The sequence below is a fragment of the Calypte anna genome, chromosome 2 (genome assembly GCF_003957555.1).
Source record: "Calypte anna isolate BGI_N300 chromosome 2, bCalAnn1_v1.p, whole genome shotgun sequence".
NCBI lineage: Eukaryota > Metazoa > Chordata > Aves > Apodiformes > Trochilidae > Calypte > Calypte anna.
The window spans coordinates 4164175-4184789 of record NC_044245.1 but is presented as its reverse complement, the minus strand read 5'-3'; the positions used below and the strand labels follow the sequence as shown (position 1 = coordinate 4184789).

Sequence of the window (20615 nt, the reverse complement as noted above, 5' to 3'; positions counted from 1 at the left end):
GTCAGTTGAATCTTCCTCTAGTAAGCACAGTTGCTGTTAGATTTGTTAATGAATAGTTACTTTTAATGAATAGTGGGAGAAAAATAAATGAGATGGGAACAAGAAAGAGAACCAACTCGAATGTCTTTCTGTTAATAACTTCAATTGGAAGGTTTTTCTGGGCACTTCCTCTTCTCTAGTGTATGGGTTTCCAGAGGAACAATCTGATTTTGGATATTTAGTTTACCCTTTCTGGCATCTGCATATATTGTAGGATCACTTGGAAAGCTCATGGATCAAGTGTTGCTAGAGCAAAAACTCAAGGGAGACTTTTTAGCCTCCTCTTTATCATGAAATGTTTTTTTCTGATGAGACTACCAAGCAAAGATATCCTCACATGACCAGTGCCTAAAATTACCCAGCTGTACAATTTCATTTCTTGTTTCAGCTTATCCTGAGTTCCATCCACTACTTCTTAATACAACTTACAAACTTAAGCCAAGAACTTCATTACAGGAAACTGCCTACTCAATAATATATGCAATTGAATAAGTGTAATAATTTGGACTCCTGACAGATTGTGCATATTGATTTTTCTTCAGCAAAATAAAGCTGAAGAACAGTAAGTTAAATCATCTTTAGACAGAAGAGCAAGTTACAATACTATAACAAGTTATTAAACTACTCCTTTTCCTAAGCAGCAGATAAATATCTGTATGTATTCTTCTCAAAAAAAAACCCTGAGATCCTTCACTTTTTTTTGAACTTCAAAAGCAGAAGTGCAAAGTAATTTATGTGCATGATAACACCTTAAGTATGAGCTCTCTGAGTCTTTACTTAGTGCTATTTTTTCCACAAAGTTCTTTATATTTTTACTTCATTAGACACTTGTCATGACCTGGATAGAGAGGTACAGACTGAACTCCCTTGCTTTCCAAACTCCTCCTCCAAAGAGAAGCCTGTGTGCTGCTGGGTCCAACCTTAGTCTCAGACGCAGCCCTTCTGGGGAGAGAAATTAAAATGTTACAGTCTGAGGAAATGCTCAAGAATCAGACACTCCTTGATCAGATTAAGGTGAAAGAGCACTCCAGGTCTGTATTTGAACATAAGATTTAATTAAAACTATGGAAGGAAGAGCTCATAGAAGCTGATACTTTGATTACTATACGTGCTCAGGCTGCACAAGCATAAAATCTGATACTTAGACTTCAGAAGTCGCAATATATATATATATATTTTTTCAAGTACCACACAACCTGGGAGAGAAAAAATCATGATCAAAGAAAGACAAAGAATAGGAGAAGAAAAGTTAAAGAGAGAGATAGCTGAAAATCACCCATCCTGGCTACAGCATTGGGCCAGCAGGGTAGGGTTGGTGTCAGTGAAGCTCCCCAAGCTCACCATCACAATTCCTGCTTTTATAAGCCTGGTTTGCTTAAAAAACCATTTCCCAAGGATAAGTGAGGGTAGTTGAGAAACATCAGGCTGAACAACTGGAGTGGACACTCTCTTTCTCAATCATTATCTCTATTGTTGTCTTCAAATGCAGGCCCCAGGCCATACAGAGGCCCTGAAACACCAGTCCTATATGTGACAATCCTTTTGTTTTCTTGGAGGGCTTCCCACAACAGGTCCTGGGGCCTGATGCCTCCCAACACTTCAAGTTATTCCCTTCCTTTTGTTGGAAATTACAATGGGTCAGGTGTTGACCTCTGCAGGATGCTGAAGAGACTGGCAAAGTGAAGACAGCCCTGCAGTATCTGCTGAACTTCATGGCCTCTTTCATCATTGGAAGAGCAAGAAAGAAGAAAATGCATGTCCAGTGTTCATTATATTTAATTTTTTTTTTTCTGGGCAAGGGAGGATGGGGGTGGGGAAAGTGAAATCCTTGTCTTTGCCCATGAGCCAAAACTGCTGACTCAGAATGTTCATAGTAATTTGCTCCTGGCAAAAAGGAGGAAAAGAAAGAGGGCATTTCCTTCTCCAGATTCCTCCCATGCAACAGAAGGATCAGTAAAGGAATAAGAGAAAGATCTCAGTTTCATGCAGTTTTCCAGCCTTTTGTAAGAGAAATGAAGCAAGGAAGAAGTCTTCCTATGTGTTTTGTTTTGGAGGTCATAAAGCATAATTTTTTTAAGAGAACACATTCTTCTAGAGAGAAAAATTTTACATGCTATGCTAGAAAAAAATGGACTTGACCTATGCTGTTGTTATGCTTTCCAGCTTCAGATTTCATTTTCTAATATGAATTTCACTATAGAAACTTTATTTTGTGGTGCAGGAACACTTCAGCAATACCACACTGAAATCTAAAGCTGTAATTAATCTCACAGATAGCTGAAAGCAGAATGTTAAAGTGGACATGTAGGGTCTTCCAGGGGGAAAAAAACCCAAATAACTAGTTGATTCTATTAGCCTGTCTTTGATATATATTTAAAGATAATTTGTTAATTTTAGATACTTTAGATGTAGGATGCCTTCTTTCCTTTGATGTATGATCTGGGTTTTTTTTTCTCATTTCATGTCTGCAGGAACATTGAATGTTATTGTCCAATTCTAAGCCAGCTTTTAGGTTTGGTTATTTTTATTCAAATATGTGTATTATTCCTTCAAGATAGATGGAAAGGAATAGAGTTTAGAACAGTTACCATTCAAACTTCAGAACAATCCTGTTAAAAATAAAGATTCTTTCTTCCTCTTTTAATTTTTATATTTTGCTCCTGTCTGCCATGATTTTGTCAGCTCAGTGAATAAATAGTGTCTTATAAAGGTTTTAGAAATAAATCCAAGTAGTTATTTGCCTCTTTCACAACACTGTAAAGATGTAGTTTAGAGGTACTTTTTCCTCATAACATGAGCAGTTTTGAGCCTCAGACCATATGGGAATATCCAAACAGACTCACCTCCCAGCTAATAATATATTTATGCCTATTGCCAGCTCATTTTCTGAAAAGGTCACTCAGATGTCACACTTTTAGGATTTTGATAATTCTTAGAATAAACTACCAGAAAGGAGGTTGTATGGGTGTTGGCCTCTAATCTCAAGGATACAATGAGAGAAAAAATCACCTGAAATTGCAGCAGAGAAAGTTGAGACTTGGATATTGGGAAGAATTCCTTTACTTAGAGTTGTCAGACACTGGAATGGGCTGCCCAAGGAGGTGACGGAGTCACCATCCCTGGAGGTATTCAAAACCTGTGTAGACGAGGCACTTCAGGATATGATTTAGTTGGGTGGTGATATTTTATTTTATGGGAGGGAATGTTGATGGTTGGATGCAGTGATCTTGGAGGTCTTTTCCAACCAAGATAATTCTGTGATTTTGTAAACACAACTTTGAGTGAAATAAGAGCAGCACGTGTCTTGCTGGCAGTGGAGGGTTGGAGGTCACCACCAGGGAGATCTTCTGCTCTCCTCTCTTCTGCCCCTCCATCCACTCCCACACTGGCCCTTCTGTGTTTTAGAAGAGAACTCTCCCCAGCTCTGTGTTTTGGGGTAAGTGGCCTCTGTAGGGAACAATCACATCACTTGATGTTAGACATTTAATTAAGTGGCTAAATTAGCTGGCTGGTTTCCCAAGATTCCTCAGACAGTTGATGGGTTCTGAGATTTACATCCAGTTTGCATGGTGTCTTAATATGCCAACTGAGTCCCACTCAGGGTGTATTCATCCTCTTAGAGTGTAGCTCCCTATTTCATTTCCCCATGAAAGTTTTAGGTTTAGTAAACTAAGTGGGAACCCTACCCACCTACATTTGCCAGGGAGGGCACAGACCTAAAGCTAGAGGGTGCCATATTCACCCTTCAGAAAGAGACCTTTGAGTCTTGGCACAAGCATCTGAATGTACTCTTCTTACTGAACCTTTTCCTTGTCTTTCTGATTATCTAGAAGCTATTTCAGGCTTCCTTAATCCATACCTTTACATAGCAACTTGCACTTTTGGTAGTCAAGACATATATTTTATGCTCATGCTGTTCTTAAAATTGATTGGTTTATCTCCTTTACAGAAAAACAAATCAAAGCAAGCACAGTGAAACAAAGCAATTAGAATTCACAACCAAAACAAAAGGCAAGGTTAGAATAATTCCTAATTTATGAGTAAGAAGCTGCATGTACTGTAATGGAGTGATTAACCAGGACCTGTGTGAAAAAAAGTTATTAGAAATATAAGTCATGAACAGTGAAATACTTTAGAAGAGAAAAAATATTTTTAGTGTGTGTAACCAGAGGATGCCCAAACCATGTGACAAGAGCAAAGCCAAACTGAAGTAATGACCACAAACAATTAATTAAAATGCACTGTTGTATAAATTTTGAGAACATGCCTCATCTTTGTTCCCAAGATATGAAAGTGCTTGAATTTACTCCAGATTTTTGGTCATACAGCCAAATGAGTAATATAATTCTAACCCTTCTCTGCTAACCTTCAAAGTACTTAAAAGAGAACCTATTGTTAATGAAATTGAGTAAGGTAGAACAAAATTAAATATAGTACTCCTAATCAGTAGAACTCTGCCATAATTGTCCTCACAACATATAGCAGAATCACTGATTTCTTTCTCATTATTCTCCTGGTTTGAAAACTGGTAAAGAAAAGTCCAAATGGGGTGATTACAACAGCTGATCATTCCTTTTGGCACAAATATTATTTCTCACTTGGGTTACAAATTGAGCATTTTCTTCTCTACTTTCAAATTTTTCTTCTACCTGCATCATTAACAGATAGTTTATTGCTAGAGCAATCTCCCTGAGGATAAATGTAAATTTATACCTGTATAAGTGCATACCTATCCTTAGAAATAGCTTCCTCACAGTGGGGGTTCATTTTCTATCTAGTAAGTATTACGATGTATTCACTCTCAGATCATCAGGAAAAATCTTTATGTATGACACTGTGATGTGTTTCAAATAATTGAAACACAAAGAAGTTTCTAGACCTTTACTCTATAATTCAAGTGTGCAGAATTTTGCCCTGTAATGTGTTTTTCTCATCTCTTGTTCAAGGAATAAGAATATCATGGACAATAGGAACTCTCAGACATCCCTTTAGATGTTTATTTTGCCTGGGTGCAGGGAATAACCTTTTGGACCTCTACAGGTCCCTTTAGCCTTTTTCTTTTTTTTTTCCTATAATTACTCCACACTTGTATAAATACCACCAGTAAAACAATATTGATTCTATGCATGCAAATTTTTAGACTTCTTTATTACTTCAGATAGGAATGTAATTCCCTGCCCACACACATCAGTCAGCAAAACCATAGAACAATTTCTCTTCCTGGGTCTTTAGCTTTTTCTGGTAAGAAAAGAGGGAGAAGGAAAAATATATTTGATCCATTCTAATATTTCTTTTTTACCTCATTTCTAAACTCTCTAAATCAGTTTCTAACTTTTAGAAATTCTATACACAAACTCATTGACTTTGTTGAAATGGACTCTACTTACAAGAGAAAGCAAAAAGAAAATGAGGATATGCAGACACTTATTTCACAAATAAATTTAAAATTCACATTCTTCCCAAAATATTACTTCCTGCAATGACAACTGTAATGGCTTTGATGGAGGCAGTGACTAAGCCAGGAGTGCTGGAGTCTTGATCCATATGTATGTGTGGAAGTTGGAACTGGTGATACTGGACTTCTACCATAAACCTATGAAGCAGTGATGGCACCTTCAGTACTCTAATGACTGCTTCCCATTTTTTCCTTTATCTTTTCCAGTCTTTAGACAGGCAGAACCACCACACTTGCTCCCCAAGGATCTGATCCAAAGGCAAACAAATGGGAATTCTCTTGTCTCTATCAGCTCAGATTTTGTACTATTACCACTGTAATTTTGGGTCTTCTGTGTCCCCTTCCTATGGTTTTTCTGGGCATTTTCACCTGACAAGTTCCATGTATCTAAGACATAAGAAATACTTATGACCTTTTCTTCTGTATAATTGTGGTATTTATGGGGTTTGAGCCTGGTACATTACATTTGGTTGTTGTGAGCTTCTGTAGTTTGCACAGTACAGTGTTGTGGGCAGTGTGTACATTTTTACTTATTCTGGATTATATTTACCTGGCCTCTGCTTCTTGCTGGTGATAGAGCTCCTCTGGGTCTGATGGCACTGTTGGTTCCTTCCCAGTCTACATCCCATTTCATTTCTTCCTTTTCTCTCTCTGTAAAAAGTCTTTCCAGGAAAAATAGTCTTTTAAAACATTTTTACAAAGAAATTTGGAAGCATTCACTGTTCAGTAGCAGGGGAATGCTCATAGTAGTTGTCCATGCTTCACTAGATTCTCCTTTGTCCTTTTTTATCACATATTCTGCCTCCATTTTCATCTATTGATACCCCTCATAGTGCCTTTTCACTAAATTCAGATTTTAACCTTCCCAGCTCAAGGTCTATATCTTCTTAGATCCTTACTTTTGACAGCAGGACATTTAGTTTCTGGGAAATTACTGAATAGTAATATAATTTCCTTCCATCTCTTTTGCACTGATCAAAATACCCCAGATGTATACAAAATATTTTGTGGCTGGGTTGAATGTTTAGAGAGGTTTTTTTGTGTTATTTGTCCTAATGTCTGCAAACATTTTGGACAGAGTCAGAGAAATTCAATGCAAAACTTGGGATGGCATTTATTAAACTCTGATGTAGTTACTAAACCACCCCTTTGGTTCAAGGTTTGTTTTTCAGTAACTCCAAAAGCATGAACAGAATGCAGCTCCTGTCCTCCTGTTCAGGAGCATGAAATGAAACGTGTTAACATGCCTCTGAACAGAGTTTGAGCTGTTTATACTTTTTATTATGTATTTCTTTCCTTTGTGTCCTCCACTGGACCAAAGGGTCTCATGGGTTCTAATAAGGAATTTCTTGATTCACCACTAGAACAATTTCCAGGAGAAATGATGGAATTTGCATGCTGAAATAAATGAAATTATTTAATTCAGTCATTTCTCCTTCTCAGAAGATTTGAAGGAGTAAACAAGGAATAAATGATTCTCAAGAGCACCCACGCTGGCGTCCCTGTGGCTACATCAGGAAGGGATTTGGCCCAAGATCTGTTAAAAGTTTTCTTCTACTGCAGACATGCCTTTTCCACTGAGAAAACTATTTATAAATGATAGAAAAGCTAGACAGTGGGGAACACAGGAGTCTGAACATGAAGGGGTGGGTAGCTGGCTCCAGAGCTCTGTCACAACTCATGCTCTAGAGAGTGTTTAGCTTGCAATGTCACCATTTGTTTTGGTTTGTTTAGTTTTCCAGCTAGAAAAAGAGCAGAAAATAGTCTTACCTCCAGAGCTACCATGAAACCTAAATAATGATAATTTACAAATTCCTTTGAGGAAACTTAATATCTGTGTAACAGGATTTAGTATAAGATTTTTTTTTTCTCATTGTGACAGAACAGATTTAGAGTCCTGAATTTATTATTGGGAAACCTCAGTGCTCAAGAGACCTGCTACCAAAACTTCCTCTCATCTTCTTGCATTCAACCAAATCCTCTCTCCATTTTCCAAGGAATGCTGTTTCCAATATACCAAAAAGAAACACTGAAAAATAGTCTGCTTTCTCTGTATCCATGGCAACCAGTTATTCTGGTGTTCTTTGCAGATGTCTGCTTCCTAGGCCCATAAATCTCATAATGGGCCAGCTATCACTACTGTCCATGGGTGGCAAAAGTGACAACGATATACAAGTGATATACTATATACAAATAGTAACAAACAATACAGGTTGGAAAGATTCCTTACCTACAGCTCTAGTGGAAAGCCAGAATTTGCTGTTAGACACATTATAACTTGTGGGGAAGAAGCATATATATAATACAGATTATATATAATACAGATTATATATATATATACAAATATATAATATATATTTATTTATATCCTCCTCTTCTATCACCACAACTTATTGTAGGCCTGGTTAATATTGAAACTATTCTAAAAATTCATAACTGGTAGGGCACATCCTGTTCTTACTCAATCACTTCTTGTGCCTGTGAAGGGGAGGATCAGTTTGGGTGGATCTGAAGGGGTTGAGTTATGTGGAAGAGAAACACATCTTTCTGGTTCTTATTCTATTGCTTTCTTCTCAAACTAAGTCTTAACTTTGTACACTTCACCCACCCAGTGTTTTACATTACTCTTCCTACAAATTATTCTGGGAACAGTCACTTAAGGACTAAAATTTTCAGCACTGTGATGAGTGCAAACCCTTCTAGGCAGTGATGGAATAGCATCTTTTTCTCCTTCTTGGTTAATTAATGGAAGATAAAGTTGATAAAGCAAAGTGCATGGTTTCTTCTTCTCCTAAGAAGACAGAGAAATGCATTAGAATGGTGTGGTGGTGGAGTAGGATGATGGGAATCATTCTGGCTGCCACCAGCAACAAAAGAAATGTGGAATACCAGTCTCTGCCAGGCAAGATTGCCTCCAGCAGTACCCCATGATCTCACATAACCCATGTCCTGAGTGATGCCAGATTACCCACAGCTGGTGAGCTTGTCACCAGTTCAAGTTCTGTCAGCTTGTAAGTGTCATTCTGTCCTCCAGCAGTGCTGGAATAAAATATCCTAATTTTTTGAGTAATTTTACACTCTCTGCCTCCAGAGCAGCAAAGTGGTGACTTTCTCATGGGTGAATAGCTAACCCTTTTCATTTTCTTTAAAGAAATCTGTTCTTTCTTTCTTTTTTTTTTTTTTTTTTTTTTTTTTCCAAAAAAAGCCACCTCTCCATTTCCCAGATATTGGCTTTTTGCTCTTCTAGATAATTAGACAAAGAAATGTTCCAATGATTTTGCCAGGCTTGAAGTTTTCCCTTAAAATTCTCCCAAGCTCACCCCAGGCCAATTGGTTGGCAGAACTTCAAGGATTCTGGAGAGTTTCTTGGATGAGGTTTCCTTGGCAGGTAACAATGCAAGGACAGCAATAAATGTGAGCTTAGAATAAATATCCTGTGATTGTAAAGAATTAAAAATCTTTAAAAGAAAAGAAAGAAAATAAACAAACAACCAACCCAACAAAACCCAACAATTTATACCTCTGTAATGATAGATTCATTTAAAACTGATCTTAGCCATATATAAGCTATTTAAGGAAATTAAAAAAAAAAAAAACCAAAACATTTAGTATTAGCCTTTCCTTTTGAGGTGTGTTTCATGTGAGATGTAGACAAAAATTTTTCAGCCTCTTGAAGAGAATGAATGGTTAATGGTTCTGTTTTTGCACAAATCAGAAGATCACACCTGGAGTACTGTGTCCAGTTCTGGGCACCCCAGTTTAGGAAGGAGATTGAGGTCCTGGAGCAGGTCCAAAGGAGGGCAACCAGGCTGGTGAAGGGACTTAAGCACAGATCCTATGAAGAGAGGCTGAGGGAGCTGGGGGTGTTCAGCCTGGAGAAGAGGAGGCTCAGGGGAGACCTCATCACTCTCTACAACTCCCTGAAAGGAGGTTGGAGCCAGGGGGGGGTTGGGCTCTTTTCCCAGGCAACTCTCAGCAAGACAAGAGGGCAGGGTCTCAAGTTGTGCCAGGGGAGGTTTAGGTTGGATATTAGAAAGAATTTCTTTCAGGAGAGGGTGATCAGCCATTGGAATGGGCTGCCCAGGGAAGTAGTGGATTCTCCATCCCTGGAGATATTTCAAAAGAGACTGGATGTGGCACTCAGTGCCATGGGCTGGGAACTGCAGCAGTAGTGGATCAAGGGTTGGACTTGATGATCTCTGAGGTCCCTTCCAACCCAGCCAATTCTATGATTCTATGATCTTCATTGCCTTTTCACCTCTGAGACAGATCATGGTCAAACAGTAAATTCAGGGTGTATTTGTACCTATTCTTCCACCCATCAAAGTAATGGGAATATGTATGGAGTTCTAATTTGTAATTTGTGTGTCTTCTTAAGTCTGGAAGGAGAACCAAAGTGATGCAGAACATCCAAATGAGGTGAATTCTCTCTGTTAAATCTGGTAAAGAATATTAGGTCCCAGTTTTAAGTTATACAACTTATGTTTGGCAAATGCAAAGCATATATGCACTTAGTCTTTGGAGAGGTAAAGCCTGTTCAGTTCATCTTTTTTTAATGTTTTGCTATAAAATCTACTATTGCAATCAAAGGAAAACCACAGTTTCTGTTTCTTTCACTGTATTTTTTAATACATGTATTTTTTTAATATAATCTAGGATTAGCTTGAAAGATAAGAAGTGAAATATCTCCATTTTTTCCAGTGTTCTCTCTTTATAAATTAAGCTGATATTTTTAATAGTTCTTTGAAAGCAGTGCTGTACTTCTCAGGCCTTAGATCTCTGAAAATGTCATCCCCTAAAAGAACTCCCTTTACTGATAATGATGTACCCATAACAAATGCTATCATAATTTACATAATTATTACTTAGACAGTGGATTCTAAATATTCTTATTATAACATTGCATGGCTTTATATTAGGGGCAGCAGTTATCTAGAGATAGGTAATGGAAAATAGTAAGGTGGGCCAGCTCCTGGGAAGTCTGCCCAGTTTATTTTTCTTCTTTATTTTTCTGAGCTGAGTCACTTCAACTTTACATGTGAAATTCCTCTGCTTTAGTTCCAGTGCTTTTAAGCCTAAGATTAGACTCTCTCATGATGCCTTTTGGGAACAGACAAGGAAAATACCCATCCCCAGGGGATAATTTCTCTTAAAAACCCTGTAGCAGTGCCCTCCGGAGGTATCTGGTTTCCTTCAGGCACTGTAAAAGAAATATAGGTGAACATAGCTCAGGCTCACTTATAAAATGTTTATATTGTTAAGATTACATATGCTGAACAAATAGACTTCAAATAATTCCAAAATTTACTTTTTCTCTGCTCAGCTTCCTCTTGGACTTTGTCTTTCATGCCTGCTTTGTATATCACATATTAAGGAAGGAATGAGCCATTTTTTCTTTCTGCACAATCACATATTCTCTTTTCCAACATAGAAATCCTTCAGTACTTTATCTCCTCTTTGTCTTTTTTCTCTCCTTTTATAAATTTGGAATTTCACCTGATTTTTCTTTTCTACTTTTGCGTCCTGGACTTTCAAAAGAGACTGTGGAATCTGACAGATTTCTACCTCATTTGAAACACCTATGGAATGACCATTTCTTTTATAGTTCTTGTAAGATACTTTTACTTTGAAATGTCAATTAATTTTGAAAATCTAGGTTCCATACCCAGACCTTATTTAAGCCTTAATTTATTTTGGTATTTACCTAGATTTATGAAAGAACAGAGAGCACCTATCTCATATACTCCCTCTTTCTGAAGAGCTTTATATGTAATATGCCCTTTAAAAGTTATTCTGGATCACATAGTTCAGTTCAATATACAATAATATTAAATTTACTTTGGTATTACTGTCCTGAAGGCAATATGACCTTGAAGGGGATATTTTAAATTGATAAATGAGGAGAGGAACTGAAAATCAAACTGAACTCTGTAAGCCAAAAGGATGGATTTCCATCTCAAGCCTTTATATATGAAAAAATTTATACAGAGGACTAACATTTCTGTATTTATATTTTTTCTTGATCTCCCAAAGAAATAAATTTTATGACAATTCTTGTCTATTCCCATTTGTCAGTGTATGAATCCATAAATCCCTTTGTCCATTGTACTGTCATTTCATTTCTCACTCCCTCCTTCACCCAAAAATTTTGGGTCCACTGACCTAGGTGCACTATTCTCAAAGCTACAAATTCCTGTAGGTTTTGTGTAAATGGTGTGCTGTGTATAAGATGTTGAAAGGATTCTTTGTGTGTAGAGGACAAGTATCCAATTTACCCAATTTACTAAGAGGAATGAGCAAGCAGTGAATTAGTACCCAGGAACGTGCCATCCAAAGAGAGCATCTCTGCTTTTGCACCTTCTCTTGCCAAAAATTAGAGATTGCCATCTCATTAGAGATGAGAAGACATGTTGCACCAGGGACAGGATAAGGACATGGGAAGATGTTGGGGATACTAAGAGAAGTATCTGTAGAACTGTAGAACTGTTGCAGCAGAGTAACCATGAGAAAATAAGACACAAATCTATAGACAAAGAAAATTTTGCACATAATCCTGGTGACATAATGAATTCATGTTGGTGGAAGATAAAGAGGTTCCATCCACAGTGGATTTAAAGTGAGAACTTTTCACTGAACTTGGTGAACTTCATCTATAGGGCTGCCTAAAATCTGGTTTTATCTCTATCCACTATCAAAACTGCAACTCACAAGGCACACAGACAGAGGACAAAAAGAATATAAGCGAACACAAACAATTTCAGAAGGGCTGTTTACCACTGCTATTCTGGCAGCATGACTTGCTTTTTGTTGTTTGGTTTTTTCTTCTTTTTCTTGTGCTTGTCTGGACACTTCAGGTGGGAAAGCAGCTGCCAGGAGCAGAAGGTAAAGAGAAAGCATATTGTTCCAAGAAGCTTAATATGAAGCTAAGGTCAGGAACAAGGCTTGTGTGAACCTCCATGGAGGGCAGATAAGTAGAATGGTTTTAGTGCTAGGTATAATTTTAAGATGACATCAGAAGTTCTGCATTGATAAACATCCAGACCTTCTCCTTTGGGCTTTCTCTGAAAGTGTGGTTGTTTTTCTGGGGCTACAAAAGTCAGATCCATCCTTGGGTATATGAGGCACTCCCCTCAGCTTCAACAATATTGATTGTAAACTCAGGTGTCAGGGGTTTCATGTGAAATTCATATAAAATCCACGCTGGGCTTCAGCTGAAATCAGGACTCTCTTTTTTGAAGGACTTTTCAAGTACAAGAACAATACAAGCTGGATCCTGCCACAGAGATCTTGCAGTCAATGCATGAGTTTTATCTCAGTTTTATAAGAAAGAGCTTGAGACAGAGATGTAGGGATAGATCAAGTGGCTTTTCATAAGTAGCCACAGTGGTTTCCCTGTGGTTTGAATTGCTCTGGAGCTGCACAGCTCTTCTGGCACTGTTCATAACCTGCATTATCATGTCCCAGCTCTCAGCTGGATTCCTTCACTCAGGCACTTCCCTATCTGGCAAATATTCTAAATATATTCAAATTCTCTTTTTTCTATCTGGAAAATTCTCATGAACCAGAGAGGAACCTTTGCTTAGATGAATACACATAAAAGGGTAAATCTTAGCTCTTTGAAGTTAAGAGAATCCTAACCAATGCTATGGTTGAATGACCTCTATTTCTCAGTCAGTGACAAGGGATGGGGGCTCCCAAAGAATCATCCATCCTATTGGAGAGGAGACGAGTAGCTGAATATGATCATAGAATCATAGAATCATCTGGGTTGGAAGGGACCTCAGAGATCATCAAGTCCAACCCTTGATCCACTACTGCTGCAGTTCCCAGCCCATGGCACTCAGTGCCACATCCAGGCTCTTTTGAAATATCTCCAGACACGGAGAATCCACTACTTCCCTGGGCAGCCCATTCCAATGCCTGATCACCCTCTCCAGAAAGAAATTCTTTCTAATCTCCAACCTAAACCTCCCCTGGCACAACTTGAGACCCTGCCCTCTTGTCTTGCTGAGAGTTGCCTGGGAAAAGAGCCCAACCCCCCCCTGGCTCCAACCTCCTTTCAGGGAGTTGTAGAGAGTGATGAGGTCTCCCCTGAGCCTCCTCTTCTCCAGCCTCAACAGCCCCAGCTCCCTCAGCCTCTCCTCATAGGGTCTGTGCTTGCGTCCCTTCACCAGCCCAGTTGCCTCCTTTGGACCTGCTCCAGCACCTCAATCTCCTTCCTGAGCTGAGGGGCCCAGAACTGGACACAGGACTCGAGGTGAAGCTCTCTTCTGCCTGTGCTACAAAGAGGGTATCAGTACTTACCCAAAATCAAATGCCAAGCTTTACACCACTTCTGTTAGCTGAGATGAATCCCACAAAGTTTGCTAAATATGAATTTCAGTCTGCAGACTAAAATGTTGGAAGGAAAGGCAGAGTTTGTGCTTCGTGCAAGGTGGTTTCTTGCCTAAACCACCCTTTAGCAAGCCCACCACTTTTCACTCCAACACTTGAAACTTTACCTTTTAAACCAACGTGTTATTATTGATGTCTAACATGCTAAGAACCAGGAAAATTTGTCCACTTGAAGCTGTACCATGCTTCTTGGAGTGTCTGAAAGATCTCTTTTCAAAGCTAGCTTGGTTCCCCTTCATTGCATGGTGATAGAGACAAATTGTCAGTGCCAGAGCAGAGCCCTGCTGTGCAGTTTTACACTCAAGTCACATTGATTTCTGTGGGCAGATTTCACCCAGCAGGAGATGCTGGCTGGATCATGGTTTACAAATGTAAGGAGATTGTTCACACTGGCTTTTATTCCATTTAAATTTTTGCCATCCTTTTCTTTCTTCTTCTGAATTCTTTGTTTTAAATATACTTTTGGATAATATTCTCATTGATGAGAACAATTCTTTCAAATCTCCATCACTGAATTATTTTAGTAACTAAGGCAATTTACTTGACTCTCTGCTTCTCTGTCCCTCACTTCCAGTGTCAGCTCATCAGTGCTTTCTAACACAATGAACTTAGAATGTCTTTTTAAATTGTGCTATTTTTTAATTCTGCATAGCAGTACCCCAAAAAACCACCTGATTTAAGTGAGTCTGATAGGCAGTGCTGTGAAATATTTATTCCTCATCTACACTTTCTTTTCTGTAGTGTGAGGATTTCCTTCCATTTTTGTTGGTTTCCTTCCATTGGTTGCTTTGCAGCATCTATTGCTATCCCAGTGTTTGGAAGACAACTGATGCTGAAGTAACAGTAAGAATTAAGAAAATCTTCATTCTTCCTACCAAACCTATTTAATTTATGTGACTCAGGCTAGCAGGGGGTCCAAAGAAGATCATATTTGCAACTCGTATTGCCTGTAACACCTCTTGTAAGCAAATATCTCATTACCACATATATATATATATATATATATAAAAATATATATACATATTCTTCACTTTGATACAGAGAGCCATATATCACTGAACTTTAAATCTGTTTCTACATGACTTCAGATTCACATGGTAAATGCAGTTCTTACTGTGTGGACTAGCTATCAAACACAATAAAATCTAATAGTGATTAATGCAATTGTGATTTCTATCTGTTAGGTTGACTATCACAAAACATTTCAAGCTACAGACTTGGAGACTTTCAGAGATGTTCTTGTGAACCCTCCTACTTATAGAATGAGATCCTCAGCAGGCAAAGAAAACAGCTTGGGGTAGGAGTTGGAGAAAGAGAGGAGGAGAGGGGAATATAAAAGATTCCTTTTTTTCTAACTTCTGCATTGATTTAATGAGAATTTTTGCAGTAATATTGTACTATGGTGGATCTGGTTAAACTGGTGGATTTTTAGGCAACAGGGTCAGGATTTTATAGGGTTATCAATTTGTATTATGTGATCTGATGCTGCATCCTTTAATTCACAAGAATGATTGTCAGCTGCTTATCATATGCCATCATTATAACATCACAACAGTGTTGTTTGAGGCTGACTTAATTCTTCATGCACTGCAACACTCAGAAGTGCCCTATCCACACACATGGCAGGATCTGTTTTATATTTTGTGAGATAACAGAAGTCTTGATTCCCTGCCACTGAAGCTGATCTGGGACATCTCAGATGATTGGAAGTTGGTGAATGTCACTCCAATCCACAAAAAGGGCCAGAAGGAGAACGCGGAAAACTACAGGCCTGTCAGCCTGACCTCAGTGCCTGGCAGGGTCATGGAACAGATCATCCTCAGTGCAATCACACAGCACTTGCAGGATGGGCAAGGGATCATATCCAGCCAGCACGGTTTAGGAAGGGCAGGTCCTGTCTGACCAACCTGATCTCCTTTTATGATTGGGTGACCCGACTGGTGGATGAGGGGAAGGCTGTGGAAGTGGTCTACCTGGACTTCAGCAAAGCGTTTGACACCGTCTCCCACAGCATCCTCCTGAAGAAGCTGTCAGCCCACAGCTTGGACAGGGGCACCCTGTGCTGGGTTAGGAACTGGCTGGAGGTCCGGGCCCAGAGAGTGGTGCTGAACGGGGCTGCATCCAGTTGGCAGCCGGTCACTAGTGGTGTCCCCCAGCGATCAGTGTTGGGCCCAGGTCTGTTCAATATCTTCATTGATGATTTAGATGAGGGGATTGAGACCATCATCAGCAATCTCACAGATGACACTAAGCTGGGGGGGAGTGTGGATCAGCTGGAAGGCAGGAGGGCTCTGCAGAGGGACCTGGACAGACTGGAGAGTTGGGCTGATCCCAACGAGATGAGGTTCAACACGGCCAAGTGCCGGGTCCTGCACTTTGGCCACAACAACCCCATGGGGAGCTCCAGGCTGGGCACAGATTGGTTGGAGAGCAGCCAGGCAGAAAGGGACCTGGGAGTCTGGATTGACAGGAAGCTGAACATGAGCCAGCAGTGTGCCCAGGTAGCCAAGAAGGCCAATGGCATCCTGGGCTGGATCAGGAACAGCGTGGCCAGCAGGTCCAGGGAAGGGATTCTGCCCCTGTACTCAGCTCTGGTGAGGCCACAGCTTGAGTCCTGTGTCCAGTTCTGGGCCTTTCAGTTCAGGAAGGAGATTGAGGTGCTGGAGCAAGTCCAAAGGAGGCAACTGGGCTGGTGAAGGGACTCAAGCACAGATCCTATGAGGAGAGGCTGAGGGAGCTGGGGGTGTTGAGGCTGGAGAAGAGGAGGCTCAGGGGAGACCTCATCACTCTCTACAACTCCCTGAAAGGAGGTTGGAGCCAGGGGGGGGTTGGTCTCTTTTCCCAGGCAACTCTCAGTAAGACAAGAAGGCACGGTCTCAAGTTGTGCCAGGGGAGGTTTAGGTTGGATATTAGAAAGAATTTCTTTCTGGAGAGGGTGATCAGGCATTGGAATGGGCTGCCCAGGGAAGTAGTGGATTCTCCATGTCTGGAGATATTTCAAAAGAGACTGGATGTGGCACTCAGTGCCATGGGCTGGGAACTGCAGCAGTAGTGGATCAAGGGTTGGACTTGATGATCTCTGAGGTCCCTTCCAACCCAGCCAATTCTATGATTCTATGATGGAGAAGATACACCAAGTCCAACCCTGTGAGCATACACGCTCTAATGATGGAAATCTGCTAGTATCACCACAGTTGATAAAGCCCACACTGTTTTTACATGTTGATCACCCAAACCTCACAAGTAGTGGCAGGTGGGAGGTATGACACTTTGAAGTATTATCAGTTTTACTGAAGATCTTTTTTTTTTCTGGCACATAGTCCACAAGAGAGAATATCAAGAGAACATCACTTAGAAAACTGCAGAGCTTGTGGCATTTAATGGCTGATAAAATTGTGTCCTTGATCTCAACATGAAATGCAAAAAAGGAGTGAAGTTATTTAGATTTAGTTTTTCTTTCTTTTCCTGCTGAGGGAGAAGATGATCCTCATTTGATGTTCCTTCACTGTCATTTTTTTTTTAGACATTAGTAGGAAATTTGAGTTTGCTAGGAGTTTTTCTGTATATTGGTTAAGTCTTTTTGGTTTATGAGTTAATAAAACTGTAGTTTACAAAAATTACAGGAGGGCTTCTGCTTCTTGACAGCTGATTGGAGGTTGTCATTCCTCTGACAGTGATAAAGAAGCAGGACCTGAGCTCCATTCTTATCTTTAACATAGAATATGGGGCCTGATCTTCCCCCACATCCTTAGAGAAGACAACTCCCACCCAGAATTCCATCATTTCCTATTTATGCATCCATGGAACAGGAGGTTGGTTCTCCATCACTCAGATCTTCAGTTCAAAGCTTGTTCCTGAAGCTCTGAACGGTTGTTAAAGGACTGATTCTATCTTTAGCTTATGTAAGAAATCTTTACAGATCAAAACCATCCTTTTGACATTGTGAGGCCATATTCTACAGATCAAAACCTGCAGTAAATGTAGTGAGTTATATCATGGTGGTTCTTTACTAATCGAGGACATTTCTACTTGCAGTACTTTTTTAAGAACATGAACTACCAGAAAGAGGTGAGCTTCAAAGCTGGTGAAAGATCTAAATCACAAGGTGTTTACAAAGCTGTTGATGGAATTGGGGTTGTTTATTCTTGAGAAAAGGAGGCTCAGGGGAGACTTCTTTGCTCTCTACAGCTCCCTGAAAGGAGATTGAAGTGAGGTGGGGGTTGGTTTCTTCTCCCTAGTAACAAGCAACAGGACAAGAGGAAGTGGTCTCAAGTTGCACCAGAGGAGGTGTAGATTAGATATTAGAAGAAATTTCTTCTCTGAAAGGTTAATTAAACACTGGCATAGGCTGCCCAGGGAGGGGGCTGAATCACCATCCCTTGAGGTGTTTGAAAGATGTGTAGATGTGGTGCTTGGGAATGTGTTTTAAGCACTGGACTTGGTAGAGTTGGGTTATGGTTGGACTCAATGGTCTTGAAGATCTTTTCCAACTGGAATGATTCTGTAACACACATCCACAAAACTGGCTGTAGCATGAAGCAGAATCTGTTTTTCAGTTCCCAGTCATCTCCCTGAATCAAATTCCAAAATGTGCCAGTATACAACCTTTGACAGGGTTTAGAGAAACGTATAGAATATGAATTAAAGATACCTAAAGATTTAACTCAGCAATAATGGAAGCAAGCTAAATGGTACTAAAGTAACAATATACTCAAGGATAAAATTGTTTCTGATGTATGTTGGAGTGACTGAACTGGAACTAAGAAATGTCTTCTGCTAGGACAGAATCTGGTCATTGTGCCATGCCTACAGCTCACCACTACAGATTTTATGCTATGCCTATGAACAAAACTTATTTTATTCCAGAGAAAACTTATTACAAAATTGCCATGTTTAATGTTCTGAATAGGCAGATATAAATGGTTAGAAGAATCAACAATAAAACAGAATAACAGAATGAGAAAAGAAATTAATTTACACCACTTATGTATTTTATCCCTTCTCTTCTCCAGGTTGCCCAGGAATGTGGGACAACATTACATGCTGGAAACCTGCAAGCGTGGGTGAAATCGTCTTTGTCAAGTGCCCTGCACTCTTTAGATTTATCATCTCTGAAGATGGTAAAGTCTTTTCTCTTTGTTCTTTGACTCTATCTGGTAAAGCTGCATGGCCAACATGAGTGTAAAACCTCACATAGATACTTAGTATAAAGTGAAATCAAAAAAACTCCACAGATATCTTGAGTTGGGCTTTAGAGTTTTAAAAAAAATTACTGGAGAAAAGCAGGTTGTTTGTGTGCAGATGTTTGTATGGGTGTGTGTGCAAGGATGGGAGGGAGTGTGTGAAAAAAGCCTGCACATTCTGTACAACATGGCAATACCTGAAGCTGTGTTTGAGTCTTGGATATTTCAGCATCACAACTCAAACGTATTTTAGAAAATAATTAAAATAAAGAGCTGGGTTCTACTCATGCCTAAGGACTCATCATGCTTTGTAAATAAACCCTATTAGATGCTGGCTTCCAACCTTATACATGCCAGCTGCTGCTCTCAAATGAAGCTGCTGCTAAAAGGACAACCTACCCTAGTAGTAACAGTACTATCTGACCTGGTTATTAACATTACCCAACATTTTTTAATGGCAAGACTGAGCAAACTACTGACTGCATGATGCAAAAAGTCTCTTGTCCTTTTCTTGATTCTTTTAACTTATGAAACGCATGGAAATTTGCCAGGTCAAAATGAGAGTGTGTGAAGAGGAGGAAATAACTATTACCATGTTTACAGCAAATAGATGGATTAGAGATTTTCTTGAAATTCCTTTTTTTTATTATTTTTTTCATGATTCCATTTCATGGGTGAAGTCCTTCCATCTATGCTAGCTAACAACAATCCCATGCTAATAATTAACACAGTTTTCCCCATGTCCTCCTAGCCAGCCACCTATTCTACTGCAGACCACTTAATTATCACTGTCTATTGAGGACCATGTTCACCATTGTCTCCCAGTATCATTTTTCCTAAAGATTATTTTGCCAATTAACCATTAATTTATAGTCTTAAGTCCAAAACCCCAATAGAGTACAATTTGTGGCAGACAATAAGTGTTCCATGCTCTGCTCCAGCAATGCTGAAATCTTTATCCTTAAATACATCCCTGTGAACCCATCTGGAAACTGAAGCAAGTGCCAATGCTCTTGTGAAATGGAAAGGAATTTAAGAGTGATCATTACCTAAATTTACCCATGTGAAACTCTCTGGACTCCATAGTCAGTGGAGAGAAAGAGACCCACAGAAGGCAATTTAATGTTAATTCCAAGAAACATGAGGTGAATCATAGCTTGGAGATATCTCTCTTTACCCAGCAAGTACTGAGGGAAATTAGCTTAAACTAAGTACTTAATTTTTTAATGAGGAAAGGTAAGTCCCTCTTTTAAATATCAGGTATAAAAATATAATTATTACTGTAATTCTGTGTGCTTTAATTATAGCCAGGATAATTATACTTAATTTTTACTGCTGTAGTATTGGTTCCATGGCCACAACCACGTTTAAAACAATACATCAGCATCCACTCAGGTTTCTTCCTATATTACTCCCTCCCTTATTTTTTTGTTTTCTTTGCTGTACTTGATTACTTTGTAATCAATTTTTGTTGAGTACTTGTCATTCAGCCTGATTGCCAAAGCAATTCTGGTCATCCTTTGTGCAGGATGTACACTCACATA

The 20615-nt window shown here is 39.3% G+C and overlaps 1 protein-coding gene across 1 annotated transcript in view; it reads left to right on the top strand.

Annotated features, from left to right (window-relative positions):
* ADCYAP1R1 (ADCYAP receptor type I) overlaps nucleotides 1–20615 on the top strand; it is a 133437-nt gene that overhangs the window by 62006 nt on the left and 50816 nt on the right. The window contains exon 4 of the mRNA XM_008502214.2: nucleotides 18901–19008. Within this exon, the coding sequence (XP_008500436.2) occupies nucleotides 18901–19008 (108 nt within the window). The remainder of the gene's footprint in view (nucleotides 1–18900; nucleotides 19009–20615) is intronic.